At 40.1% G+C, this 15,082-nt stretch overlaps 1 protein-coding gene across 7 annotated transcripts in view; it reads right to left on the reverse strand.

The window, feature by feature from the left end:
* The window catches only part of PTPRM (protein tyrosine phosphatase receptor type M), an 895,627-nt gene that overhangs the window by 487,155 nt on the left and 393,390 nt on the right, over positions 1-15,082 (reverse strand). For all 7 annotated transcript variants that reach the window (XM_036880717.2, XM_057504052.1, XM_057504051.1 and 4 more), the window contains exon 3: positions 13,774-14,045. In XM_036880717.2, the coding sequence (XP_036736612.2) occupies positions 13,774-14,045 (272 nt within the window). The remainder of the gene's footprint in view (positions 1-13,773; positions 14,046-15,082) is intronic.

Genomic DNA, 15,082 nt, shown 5'->3' on the forward strand with positions numbered 1-15,082 from the left:
TTCCAAAACTACTTGCTCCCCTCTGTCTTCCAACTGGAATACCGGGAAACAAAGAAAGACAGCATCTGATTACAAATACACTAAGCAGATTTAATTTTCTAGTAGAATACAGTAATAGAAAACTAACTGCCCCTTTCAGGTAGTTAGAAACTTTTGAAAATAAATTTCTTGGCAGATTCCAGCACTGAGTTACAGCTAAATGTAGAGACAAAAAGAGAAATACAATCTTTATAGACATGCCTATGAGTGTATCTATGTTTATATATCATATATATCCATAAATTATAAATAAAAATTTTATATGACATTTTAGGTTTTATACATATGAAGTTGAATTATGTGTTGCAAGTTTTAAGCAATAACTTCAATGTTCTTTTCCAAAAATTAAGCAAGTTTTTCAAAAGACCATTTTCTAGCTCTTAGTAATTTCAGTTAAAGGACTTATGAGTATAAGTTTTCTTACTTATGCCATCAGGTTTATAATTCAGTACATAAATGTTTCAACACATACCACAATTATAAAGTAAGTATGATATGTACTGAAAAGTTTGCAAATTTGAAATAAATATGAAAAAATGAAGACACCTGAATGTAGCTGCTATGGAGCAAGCTTAGAGTGACTACTAACTTGATTTTAACACTTGACCACTGAAAGATTTACTTTGTTGTTTCTAACAAACAAGACCATTAAAACATGCAGCTCAAAAGATGAGGCCTATTTTTAATAGGCTTCTTAAAAGCTGATTTTAGAATACCAAATAAAGGTTTCCTTGTTTTGAACTCCTGCTATCTGGAATGTTTTTCACGTTTTACTTTTTCTAGCTAGTGCCCTTATCAAGAAAGCTTCAAAAGCAAAAATATTTCTCTCTTTTTGTCAAATAAGGGACTACTCTATTTAAAGTACAGGTATTACTCTGGTGAAGTATAATAAGTGTATGCAGAACTCAGTGGGAGTCCCTGGGATATCTGGAAATGCCAGCATCTAGGGCCAAAAAGATTGAGGTCAAACAAAACAATAATGTGAGAACACCAACGGCACCACAGGAAAAAGGAAAAGAAAGTGGTAACAAATTGATTTAGGGATGTGGACATGCTTATTTTTATCAAACAGGAAGAACCATACTGAAAGTCTATATTAGAAGTGAGGCTTGGGTCCCTTTTGGGAACCACACCAAGTCTTTTATAAAAATTCCATAACTTAGAAAACATTTATATATTGTATACATCAATGCCCCAGGTTATCTTTGGTATATGTTATCTAATTTTCCCCAATCACTCATACAAGGTAGGATGAGTAGGCTGACTCAGAAAGGTTAGGTAATTTTTCTGAGGTCACGCAAGTTTTGCAGAGTTTGGGTATAATACTAGGCCTGTTTTACCTCCAAGTCTGGACTCTTCATTTTAACAAATTGCCTTAACTAGCAGGTATGAGACACTGTATCTATGTAGAACACATACACCTACACATATACATACCAACCTAGAATACATACACATACATATATAAAATATACAACCATGTATATACACACACAAATATATACATCCTTTAATGCATACACACACACACACACACACACACACACACACACACATCCTTTTAATGCATACACACACACACACACACACAAATATGTCCTAAAGTTTCTACTTCCATATTTAAGTAAGAAATGTGGAATCATCTATTTGGTCTGGAAATGTACATGCAAGGCCTGGAAACTACATGACATAGTTTTAACAACACAAATTTTAAGACAAGACTCAGCAAACTACAGCCAATGGCTGAATCTACCTGGCCCGGTTTCTATTGTCACAAACTAAGGATGGTTTTTATAGTTCTCAATGGTGGGAGAAAATCAAAAGAATAATATTTGTGATACATGAGAATTATATGAAATTCAAATTTCAATGTCCATAAATAAAGTTTTATTGGAACACAGCCACACTCACTCATTTATGGGTTGTCTATTTCAGCTCTTGCACAACAGCAGCAGAGTTGAGAAGTTGCCACAAAAACCATCTGACCCTCAAAGCCTCAAGTATTTTCTCTGCAGCCTCCTGCTTCAAGAGAAAACTTTCCTGCTTGGCTTACCAACACATTGCCATTACTCTGGATAACAAAAAGCACATAACAGCAGCAGTAGTCTGTCACAGCCAGATACAATACCCTTCCAATTCATGTGAGAATAATGGCAGAAAAACCATCTTCCTACCCCAGCTTGACGTGTTCCAACTGTATTTCACTGGTGGTGTTTTAAATGCAGTGAACACTGTAAAGGAATGCAGGAAACACCCTAGAGCGAGAGCCACCCAGCTTCCATAGAAAATACTCGAGGCTAACATCCCTGACCCCTGCCCTAAGCTAGATAACTAGGAGTGGGCAACCCTAAGGGGAACGAAACTCGTGATAAGACGTTAAGGAATGCTTGTGCAAAGGTCAGGCAAGGCGGGTCCCCGTTTCAACTTTATTGGTTAAAGTATGGGATGTGTTTTAAATTCATTGGTTGTGGTAATGTGTGGGCTTTGGTACAACAGCTGTGAAAATCCTATATAATCTATACCTAAAGTTGCTTGGGGGTCGACAGCTCAGACTCGACCTGCGTGTCAGGGGAGGTGCTGTCGGCCCCAGCTGGCTGGCTGAATAGACTTTGCTTGGATTTACATCTCTGTGCCTGTGTGGTTTGTTCTCTGGAGAAGCCCTGGAGTCCCGAACCCTAACAAACACCAGTATTTTACTTGTGTTTCACTGCAATATCATTTCCAATTTTCTTTAAACACAGTTGTATATTCTAAAACAAAACCATAGAAACTATTTACTTTATAAGCCATAAAACACTGTATGAAAATTATTAAATTAAAAAATAAAATCAAACCCAACTCATTTAACAGTCAAGTCTATAAAGAAACTGAACTATGGAGAATTTATAACACTTCAGTATTAAAATCTGACTCTTATGTCTCATTCTACACAATGGTCTTTGTCATTAACTAGATTTCAGCTAAATGTTTTTATTTGTTTCTACCAAAACACATACATTTTTAGGAAAAAATGTCTGCCCAGTATAACTTGTGATTATTTGACCAGTTGAAATCTAAAGTGGTGGCTCAGCATGACAGAATCACAAAGTCAGCCTATTTTATTCTGGAATATTTTGTTAACTCCAGGAGGAAAATATGTCCCCAGCCTGGGGCAAATAACCTTTGAAGCCAAAATCAGTCAAAGGGAGAAATAAAGTGGGAGAAACCCATTTATTGCTTACAAGCAGGCATCTACTTCTGCTCACCCATGTTTCTCATGACCTGGCTGCAAAAAGGACCTCATCAAACTGAGACAGGGACCATGGATGTAGTCAGAGTAGGGTGAGGGCCTCTGGAGGGGGCAGGGCGGAATATTTGCAGTCAGAGCAATGTAACTACATGCAAGGAAACCCCCCTACTAAAACTCTATGTTAAACACTGAGCTCTAGAATCATTCTTTAGTGAGATCATCAGTTAATGTTCCCCAGATAAAGAAGAGTAGCACATGTTTTGTTATGCTAATCATTTGTAACCATGTGTAAGATTCACTTTAGCATGCTAAAAGGCCCAGGCCTCTGTGCTGTCTTTCCTCCTTCAGATCTGACAAGGTGATTTTGCAAACTGAGCAACTAACTTAGCATGCAGACCCAGCTGTAGAAGGCATGGTAAAAGGCAGGAAGAATTCCATCTTAAAGATAAGATTGCATTTTAACACCCAGGGAGTTCAAGAGGCAAGATTCTTTAGCAAGTAGACAATACCTCAGCCCACCTTGGGGGCTGGGCAGGCAGCCTTTTGATATGCTCCCAGACCAAGGCGCCGGTGCCCCAGGGAGAAATCAAGGCAGGAAATTCCTTACAGTTCAGTTAATTTTTAATATTCAGGGACCACTTAACAAGTCCCCACCCCTAAGTTTTTTCATGTTCTCGAAAAATCCTCAACTGCCTATAAAACCCCCTAGACCACACACCACTATGGGCTCTCTTGTCCCCTCCTGGCGTGAGCCGGGAGCTCTGTCCTTTCACTTTATCTCTAAATAAAAGCCTGTACCTTGCTCTCCTACCTTGACTGTTTGTGAAGTTCATTCTTCGGCTCCGCAAACAAGAACCCTGGCATCAAAACCTCTCCAGTCCAGATATGCCCTAGATACCCCTTGTAATTACCTATTGATATGTAGATGTACTGTGGGTAAAATTGCAATATTTCAAGAATGTCTTGCCTGGCTTTAGTATATCTCCATATCAACAGGTGTTTCCAAGGGGTGGCAAGAAGTAGTCCATCTCCATATTAATTGGTAATTACCTGGGTGAGCAGAGGGCTTATCTGGAACTGAGAGGTTGGGAGGAGTATTTGCTCACTTCTGCCACAGAAGGGGAGAGAGAGCAACATGTGATAATGGCTTGTAAGCAATAAACAGGTTTTAAACTTTATTTCTCCCTTTGATTGATTTTTGTTTCGAAGGTATTTTGCCCCAGGATTTCCCCTCCCAGGAGTTACAGGCACTAAAGCCAGATGAGAGATTCTAGAAATATTGCTATTTTACTCACATTTGCAACAACACAATACTTAATCTTAAATCACCTTTTTTGGGGATTTTTCTTAACAGAAAATATAATGAATCCTCATTATTTGTGTTCTTTGTGTTTGTGAATCTGCCTACTCACTAATCTATTTGAAACCCCTAACTCAATACTTGCAGAGCATCCATGGTCATTTGCAGACACTTCCAGAGTGGCAAAAATTTGAGTTGCCCAACACACACAGGCCAGATGAGGTAGTATAAGGCAATGGTCTGCCTTCTTGTTTCAGCTCTCCTACCACAAACAAGTGTCCTTACCCCAGTTATTTAGTACCACATTTTTCACATTTTTGTGCATTTTATTGGTGATGTTTCTTTTAAAATGGCCCCAAGTGCAGTGCTGAAGTGCTGCCAAGTCCCTTCCTCAGTGCAGGATGTGTTAGCTAAGTGTCACTCAGCATGAGCCACAGTGCTGTTGGCTGAACTCTATTTTAATAATCAACAATATATATTAAGTAAAGTGTCTTTAAGAAAAACGTTGTGGGGTAAAGCACACAATTTCCAGAATCTCCTGCCTGGCCTTAGGTCATTTACATATCAATAGGTGTTTACCACTGCAGTTCCCTGCAGCCTCCATAACAAGGGATAGAGAGAGGATGGCCATTGTCTCTTCGCCTCTATTCCTGGTGTGTAACTGGTCTGGTGCCTGTCAGTCACAGGATCCTCCACAGGAGTTCTTCCTGGAAGGGGTGGGTGGGGAAGTGAGAGCACCCTGGGACTGAAGAGGTGGGGAGCACAAAGTGGGCTTTTGCTGGTGGGGACCTGGGAGAAAGGGAAGGGGCAAGAGCTGAGGCTAGAGGATGGAGCCCAGCCTCATTGTGAGCAATAAAGGGGTTTCTCCCAACTTGCCTTTCCCTTGACTGACTTCACTTCCACCTGTTTATTTGCCCCAGGCTGGGAACACCCCTTCCCTCTGGAGCTACAAACATATACAAAACAAGTTACATATTGATTAGTTGATGAAAATGTGACCAGAGGCTCACAGGACTGATCCCATATTTCCCACTAATTCAGTGCTTGCTGTGACTTTGTGGAACATAATGACCGTGAATGAGAATCAACCGTATTAGATGTTAGACTTAACACTGAATTCCCATGTCTATCAAAGTAGTTGAGCATAGAAAGAACTCCAACTCATTTTTGTGGATGGTTCCCAGATACGATCTGTAGTCACAGGATGTGAAGAAATGTAAAAGAGAATCAATATTTACTCAATCACTCAACAAATAACATTTCAGCAGACAAGATACAGTAACCACCGTTTTTGGAGACTACGATAAACCATATGCTCTCACGTATGAAACAACTGGTTAAAGACTGACTAGTGCTTCATTTGTTCATGAAAAAGCCATCCGAATGTTGGCTGGTAAGGCAATTGACATCAGGTTATCCTTCAGATGTCTGCCAAACGGGATGGGAAGCAGTTTAACACTGCAGCCTCCCTGATCCTTCCTGCTTCAGTGAAGAGCAAAATTAGATTTCCATGCTGCCACTTCCCCTTGCTACATCTGTGCAAAGAAAAGGGGTTTGCTTACCAGCATTAACACTCACAGGGAAAATGTGTTCATGGAAGTCATTGTCAGTTCCCTAGAACAAAGGGGAATACATAGTGTATGTATGTCCTCCTCAACATAACTAGTAGATCCTTTCTGGGTTTGACTTAAACAAAAAGCAAAGATGGATTATGCTCATTTACAAAACCTGTTGTCTTCCAAATGAGTTAAATAAAACACAAAAATAAACACAGCAAAAGAAAGAGTTCACTAATGATGAAGAGCCAAAAGAAAACCGTCAACTATCTGACCTTAAAAAATCAGGAACAAGATACCAAAGCACATGTTCATGTGGTCCTGTTAGTCAAGTACAAACCACTTTCACAAAGTTAAAGGCATTCAAAGGACAACATGAATCACAGTGTAGAATCTAGCATTAGGTGAAAACCGAAATATGGCATAAATGTAGCCATCTTAAAAGGCCTAGGAGCCATTATTTCTGAATATGTGACTTAGAGGGAAAAACTGGAATTGGGTAAGGCCTTGAAAAACAAGTTAATCAATCATGGACACTGGAGGCAGTGACCTTTAGTTAGTTAATCATACATACCAAGCCTATCTCACTAAGCTCCCCTAAAAAATGATGTTATCTTGCTAAACCCCCAGGATGTGGCACCAGCTGACCCCCAGGATGTGGCACCAGCTGAAAACTTATGTGTTTATGGAGAAACACTTTTAGGTGCTTGTGGAAAAATACTGTCCCTTTGAAAATGCTATAAAAACCTCTGCCTTTGAGTGCTCGGGGTCCTTGTTGAAACCCGCTTCGTCGGGCTGACACTTGGACCCCAGCTAGCTGGTTCCTGAATAAAGTCCTCTTGCTTGTTGCATCAAGAGACGCCTTCCGTGAGTGAATTGGGGTGGCGTCCTCCTTTGAGGAGATCCAACAACAGTGGAGCTCATTACCGGTGCCCTGTCATGCCTAGTTATTTAAGGCATTCTTAAATGACTTCACTGGTTTTCTTCTACCAATACACAACTTTCCTCACCTTCCTTTTTGTTTCCCTCCCCTCTTTGAAACAACACCAGTTCTTTTCAAATCTTTTCTAATCATAGCTCAAATACTCATTTTATAAAATGGGATATAGATGAAACTGAAGGTTGAGGAAAAAATAAAATAGGAAAGTTATAAGGAAAAGTGCTGATAAGCAAGAGGCAGACCACAGAGAAGTTACAATGCTAATCCAGAAGAAGTACTTATCCTTGATCACCAAATGATAAGTACATGCTGAGAAGGAAATTTGGTGATGTGGAAAGATTTTAAAATTAAATAAATAAAAAATATTATCTTTGAAGATGAAAACCCATAACATGAAATTATCTACTTCCTCAAAGCAGCTCTGGGCCCATACTTAAGTGACAGCCTAGCGTGTCTCCGTTGATCTCTTAAAAATACAGTTCATCTTTTCTTTTTTAACCACAAAATGCAGAGGACAGGACCTCTGCTTTGAACAGCTTTTCTGCTTGAGACAGAGTTATTTTGCTACCGTATCTAATCCCTCAAGTCACCTGAGAGGTATGAAGCAATTCGATTATCTTGCACTTAGAATAAGAGCCCTAAACTAAGGCATTTATGGAGTCATGGAATGCCCTATTTTTCCATCAGTATATATCAGTATTTCCCAAGTGTGCTCCAGGGAACACTAGACCCAAAAGGCTGTGAAAAGGCCCAGACTGATCCCCAAACTCCAGTGGGGCACCCGTCCTGGCCATTTATCGCTCCTGGAGTTCTGGAAACATTCTCCAGCTCTGAAATGGCTTGCAGTACAGAATGTGTTCAACTTTGTTTTATAATCAGTGCTTCTTCCCATTTGGTCAACTAATGCCTTTTAGCATTCCTTAGATTTGTGAGACATAATCTGGAAAACACTCATCTGTTCCTATCTAAAACACTGTCCCTGGGCAGCAAATGCTTGCAGAGCTGCTGCCTCTCAGAGTGGCTTTACATGACTTTCCAGTAAAATAAGTGGCTGAAGGCAAATATAGCCAAGAAAGGAATGCTACTGTGCAGACAGCAAAGGCTGAAGCTTCATGTGAAGAGATGGGAAAGATCAAGTCCCTCCTATTCCCTCACCGTCTCCTTTACCAGGAAAGACGTCAGGCTGTTAAAGGGGGATCCTGGTTCAGTCTGCCCAGAGTGCCAGCTCCTCTGTTTCCTCCCCGCACAGAGAACTTAGAGCAGGGCTCAGCTGGAATCCACTCCTCACCTTCTCCAAGGACCCTTCAAGTACCTCCAAGGGGTTTGTTTTAACAGAGAGGCTCTAGAGAAACAATGAGACTGTCACGGTCCATGACTTGTCCCCACATTCCCTCGGGTCGCTGCCCTCCCGTCCCCACTTCACTGACAGGAATCAGGGAGGGGATTTCAAGGCCACTTGTGCTTCTTTTCAAAACAACCACTTATATTACAGGTCACTGCCTTCCTTGCCTCTAACTGGATGATAATCACTGCTCCAAAAGCAGGGAGAAGGGCAGTGGGGGTGATTTCAGCAGCATCTGGGTTCAGGGTTAGGATCCCTGAAAAACTACCAGGCAGTTGCCAGAAACTTATAGGGTTGGGAAAGAGGAGAGAGGAGGGAAAGAAGCAGAACCAAAGTGAAAATTTTTAAATCAGCACAAAAAAGCAAGAGGGTGCTTGTGAGAGAAATACTCTTCTTAAAATGGCAAGACCCAGGAAAGCAGGTGCTGTCCAGGTGCCCTGAAGAAAGCAGGTAGCCTGCACGTCTCACTGCTGCCACCCACATGAGAAGTAGGTTCTAAGTAGCAGTAATTAGGAGAAACATTAATTAAGAAATTAAACATGTGTTAATCACCAAATTCTTGACAATTTATGTTTTAATGAACAGTAATTAACCTAAAATTAGCTGTATTCCATGCAGGTTGCCATTGTGATTTGTACCTGCAGAACACTATTCTCCTATAAATAGGAGAACCTATGCAGAATGACTACTGCAAAGTAAGAATGCTTTATTCTGTAGGAAGCATTTTAAAACTCTAAATGCCTAATAGAAATGTTAGGGGAAAAATTGAAAATGAGGTGCCCATGAAAGTCTACTATGTTTGTCAAAAGTACACAGGGCAGTTGGTCTGAAAACTTCCCCAAATCCATACCCCACCAAAAAACTATTATAAGTCCCAGATTCCTACCAAGATGAGAAATGACTAGTATTTGGCAACCAAAACTGGATGAGAAGTGGATATTCTTTTTTTTTTAATTGAAGCATAGTTGATATATGATATTTTTTCTTTTTTAATGTATTTTATTGAAGAATAGTTGGTATACAATATTACATGGATTTCAAGTATACAACATAGTGATTCAACATTATGAGGAGCTCACCCAAGAAGTGTACTTATCTGTCAACAGAAAGATATTAAAGAATTATTGATGATATTCTCTGCACTGTACTACCATCCCCATAACTAACATTCTTGATAAAAGCACAGGGGAGTAAGGGACAGGACAGAGAGAAGTAGGCCCACGTTCGCTCTGCAAGACACGGTTAAGAGTACAGAGAAGGCTGATACCACAGGCCCTCTGGAAACCTCATCTTGCATTTTTGCATGATAGCAGTTCCAGAATGTTCTAGTGGAAAGGAACTTGGTTCACCTCATTTCATCCAAGCATTTCACTTGGAATACTTGTTCCTGGAAACATTTTTCACTGAACAGCTTTTGTACATTTTAGAGGCAATTTAGCAGCAAGAAAACACTTAAGTATTAGTTTCCCTTTTTTCTGCCTACCACAATTCTTAAACTCAATAAATGACCACAATTTATTGAGAGACTAGCACGTCCCAAATGTGCTTTTCCACTTTTCTTCACACCCAGTGCAGTCTTTATGTTTAGTCCCATAATTAGTGAGGCACAGTGAGTTTAAGTTTCCTACAGTGAGCTTGTAAGTAAACAGGGCTGATATGCAAATTCGGTTCTGTGTGGCCCAAAACATATGTGCTTTTACTATACTATGATGTCCATTTTCAAACAGTAGTATATTATGAAATTCCTTTAAAAGAATTCATGCATCAATCTTATTATATCAAAACCACTTAATAAAGCATGAAAGCATCTTACAGAAATAAATTACTATATGAATATAAAATACTACAATATACTAATATTTCAAGTCTATGTTCACTTTACATTAATTTTGTAGATCTCTATAATATATCTTGCAGCCCAAATACTATTGTGGAGGTGATGGGTAGAGGGGGGTTGAGTCCCTGGATAATGAGACAGGGTCTCTCAAGGGTACCACCTCCTTGAGATGTCCATGTCCTATGATCTCGCCCTCAGTTTTCAGGTCCAGAAGCAGCCTATCTGTATCCTTAGAATGCATCAGTTGGATACTGACTTTTATAAGCCACAGCACACATGTGCATGTACACATGATACCAGAAAAATACTTACTCTGCTTTGCAATTAGAAATACAATAGTTACATAAAACAGACTAGTAAACGCATAAACACAGCCTCAGAACTAGATAGAAATCTATCTGGGAAATTGATTCAAAGCAAATAAGCTCATGCATGAGTCATGTTTTCAAGAGGATCAGGACGTGACAGCTACCTCCTTAGGAAGGGAGTGGAAGCCCCACAGGCTGGGGACTATATTGTACAGGGAAACCCCTCACCTGGGTAGTACTGCCTGATCACAGACAACTTACTGTTCTGGCTTTTTTCTGATCATTTCCAGTTAGGCTAACACTCTGGGCCAAGGGTGGAAATGGAAGTGGTAGGTGTTCTCCTTCTTCACCTCTTTCAATACAGTTCTGTTAATATGCATCCCAACTGGGAAACATCATTCAGGTCTTACATGGTGATTTTAAGGCCTATCGCTCAGCATTTCGGAAGTTTCCTGCTGACATTTCTCTTGTATCATCTACAGAGTGCCATTTACCTAATAGCCTATGTTACCATTAGGGTAATGACTTCAGTCTGTTTACTGTCCAACAGATAAAGGGGAAATAAGAGGAAAGTGCAACCTTAACCATGCCTTTAAAATTTTAAAGATTGAGGCTTCGTTGGAGTACTCAGCAATTCAATGAAAAAGTGTGTTTTCAATAGATCTAGACACTTTACAGACATTGGTCTTCAGACTCTTAAAACACTTAGTATTGCTGTATTAAAAAATCTCTACAAATCCACTTTTAAATCCAATGCATGAAGCTATTCCTCATGAATCAACCAATGAACCTAAAAGCTATAATGTGAAGTAAGTTCCCTTCAGTTTGGTAAGTCATGCACTGCTCAGCAACATGGAGAGAGGTCTTGGTGGGAAGTGGATGGGTATGGGGGCTAGGGTCAGAAGTTTGCAACTAGGAAGGTAAAATATTTTATTCAAAAGAGCTCAAGAAAGGAATAATTCACTGAAAATCGCAATGGCTTGATATACAGGACCCCCTTGCTTTCAATATCGTTCAATAACTCCTACTGAAAGGCTCTTCTCCTAAGACTATAGATTAAATCATTCCTTTAATTTTGACTGTCTAAGGCTAGGTGAGCTAAAGGCTATAATATACTGAATGTTATATGTCCCCCTCATCAAAAAATTCATATGTTGAATAATCACCAGTGTGATTTTATTTTGAGAAGGAGTCTTAGGGAGGTAATTAGGTTTGGATAAGGTCATGTGGGTGGAACCCCCATAATAGGATTAGAAGAAAAGGAGAGCCCAGGGCTCTTTCTCTCCACGTGCACGAATGGAGGGAAGGTCATGAAAGCACATGGTGAGATGAGAAGGTAGCCATCTCCAAGCCAGGAAGAGGGGCCTCACCAAGAACTGAATCTGCAGGCACCTTGATCTGGAACTTACAGCCTCCAGAACTGCGAGGAACAAGGATCTGTAGTTTAGACAACTGAGTCGATGGCATTTTGTTACAGCAGACTGAGCCGACAAAGACAGAAACACAATGAAAGTGTATGATCTGGATTGCAGCCAACATCAAAGCTCAATCGGCATAGTGGACTCTGCAGTCGGTGAAGGGCCCCAGAAAGCTCCCACTCACAGGTTTGGGTGGGCGTCGCTAAGGTGGGCAAGGATGAGCAGGACATAAATTCTGAGTATGTCCAGGAGTGCATCATACTGCCTCAACTCAGCAGATGCCTGGAGACTAGGGAAGAGCCCAGTGTGGATTCCAGAGGGACAGAGGGAACGTTTGCAGGTACAAGAGTGAAAAGATAAATCAGGCAAGAAATTTATAGCCCATTTATTCCCATTATTGGATCCAGGGGTAGAGGAACTGGGATTAACACATCTTCCCTAAAAAACACCAAACCAGTAAAATGGAATGATTCCTGGGTATTGTTCATGTGATTCAGAAGATAAGCAGTGATTGAGAAAACCCAGTTTTCCATTCCCTGTGTCTAGCTGAGCACCTTAATGAAGCTTGAAAAATGATCTTAGATACATGTCCAGCTGGCTCCTATGTGAGCCAAAGGAATTAAGAAAGAGAAATCAAAATATTGCAATCCTCTTAACACATCCTCTTAGCTTGAAATTAATTATTATAAATATCAAGTTATTTTTTAAAGGTGTTGTGGACAGAAGAAAAAAGATCACCAAATTCCATTGTCACCAATTCCTCATCTTTGATCCTGGGTCAGGTCTTGTGGTACGGGCACTCTGACAGAATGGACCTGACATCAGGACCATGTGGGTACCACTTCTTAAGTGCTCCTTGGCTGCCACCCTTCAGATACTTCAAATGAGAACTCCAAGTGGGCAATGTGGGTCTTCACAGAGCATCCCAACTAGCAGGAAAGCAGCCCCTCCCTGACAAGGAAAGCCTACCTAGGTTATTTTCTTCCCATTGTTGACAGGGGTGGGAGCAGGGTCCTGCACCTCACTAGAGGGTGTCCAGGTGGCCTAACTTTCTAATGCCTCATTTACCCCTGAGATCCATAGGCAGAAGAAGTGGCTTATTATAGAATCAAGTGCTGTCTCCCCCTGGGTCAGATACGGCTTCCTTACTTACATAGAATATAAAAACTTCTAGTTATGTAGAATATGTAAAATATCCTTGCAGACAGTGCTTTCTGCCCTGCTGCAGGTGACTGCTTTTATTCTTTAAACAATATATAGTTGACTCTTGAACAAAGTGTGTTTGAACAGTGTAGGTCCACTTACACATGGACTTTTTTCAATAAAAAAGAAAAAAATTTATGACAGTTTGAAAAAAACATTTTCTTTAGCTTAGTTTATTACAGGAATATAGTATATAGTATATACAGTATACAAAATACAGGTTAATTGACTGTTCATGTTATTGGTAAGGCTTCCAGTCAACAGTAGGCCATTAGCAGTTAAATTTTGGGTGAGTCAAAAGTTATACATGGATTTCTGACTGCCAAGGAATAACTCCTAGCCCCTAAAATCCCTAACTCCCATGTTGTTCAAGAATCAACTGTATGCATGAAAAAGTTTAAATGGTGTTTTTCACTCATTTTTCAAGGAAATGTGCAAACAGAGCCTTAATACACTCCCTATCAAACAACATAAGTTTCCTTAGATGGCATAAAAAATACCAACACTTCTTATATATTCTCTGATTATACTAATATAAAAATTATATTTTTAGAAGTTAGAGGATGCAACAAAATATGAAATGAAAACAAAGAGCACATACCTGATAAAAGTTAGGCCAGAAAGTACTAATGGCCAGTTCTGCCCTGTTCCATGTACGCGTAGGGTCTCCAGATACATTCCAGATAGGATTCCCCAAAGGCCCGTTATTGACCTTCACATAGACATTGAGTAACCCAGGAGCAGAATTGCTCTTGCTGGACACAAAATAGTGAAAATCAATGCAGTGGGTGTCATTTTCTTTAAGCTGTGGTAAAAGGAGGTGGGCTCTTTGTCCCTCAGGTTTCCCAGATGTGTTCACCAACATGAAAGAGCCTGTGAAAAGAAAATCAAGTGGGGGTCACAACCTGAAACTCTGCTATTGGTCTCTTCTTCAAAGCTGCCATCATCCACATGGGCTGACAATGCCATTCCACATATCTCACTTGGACTCTAGAGCCCGCTATCTCTTATATCTTTTTAACCCAACAGTATTATCAAGATACTGTTTACTGAGGAAATTCCCTTGATGCCACTACAATTAGTCTCCTAAGTAATAGAAATGTGTACAATTTACAGACTGGCACTCATTAATCTGCTAGTTATTAGCCACATGTGGCTATTTACATTAAAATTGACTAAAGTTCTATAATATTACAAGTTAGGCCCTCAGTCACACTAGCCACATCTCAAGTGCCCAACAGACACATGTGGCTATTGCTACCTTATTAGGCAGCACAGATATTGAACCTTTCCAGTATCTCAGTTCTACTGGACAACATTATTCTACAACAGTTTCACCATTTGGTAATTGTAGCCACTTTAAGATTCTCATATAACCTAGGGAAGGACAGCAGATTAGCCCAATGTGTGGAATCTTAGAAAACTTTACTAGCCCCATTGATGCTCCTTGTCATGAACATAATGTGATTCTCTTGCAGTCCAGCACCACCATCTCTCTCCCATTGCTGGTAACAACTGGCTTCTTGACAGTGGGGGTGTTTTCATGATGGGGGCGTGGCTGAGTATATGATGCATTCATTGTGCCAATCAGAAGATGGTCATTCTCAGAAGTCTCTATGAGCTCTATGGATCTTCACATCCATAGTATTACCTGCCCATAAGTGAAGCATTTCCAGGTAGACTCAAGCTTTCCAGATACCCTGCCATCAGCTGTGTCACTTGGGGCCTCTCCATGTAGAAGGGCAACCAAAATGGCAACCAAAACAAATACATGACTTTTATATATTACAAAAAGAAAAATAAAAGCAAAATGCCCTAAGAGGAAAGGGAAAATAGGTTACTGCAAGTCCTCTTTAGCAGAGAGGAAAATGTATTGAAAGTCCAAGGGGAAAGTACATCTAAATTAGGAT

Source organism: Manis pentadactyla, chromosome 6 (assembly GCF_030020395.1).
Source record: "Manis pentadactyla isolate mManPen7 chromosome 6, mManPen7.hap1, whole genome shotgun sequence".
Classification (NCBI taxonomy): Eukaryota; Metazoa; Chordata; class Mammalia; order Pholidota; family Manidae; genus Manis; species Manis pentadactyla.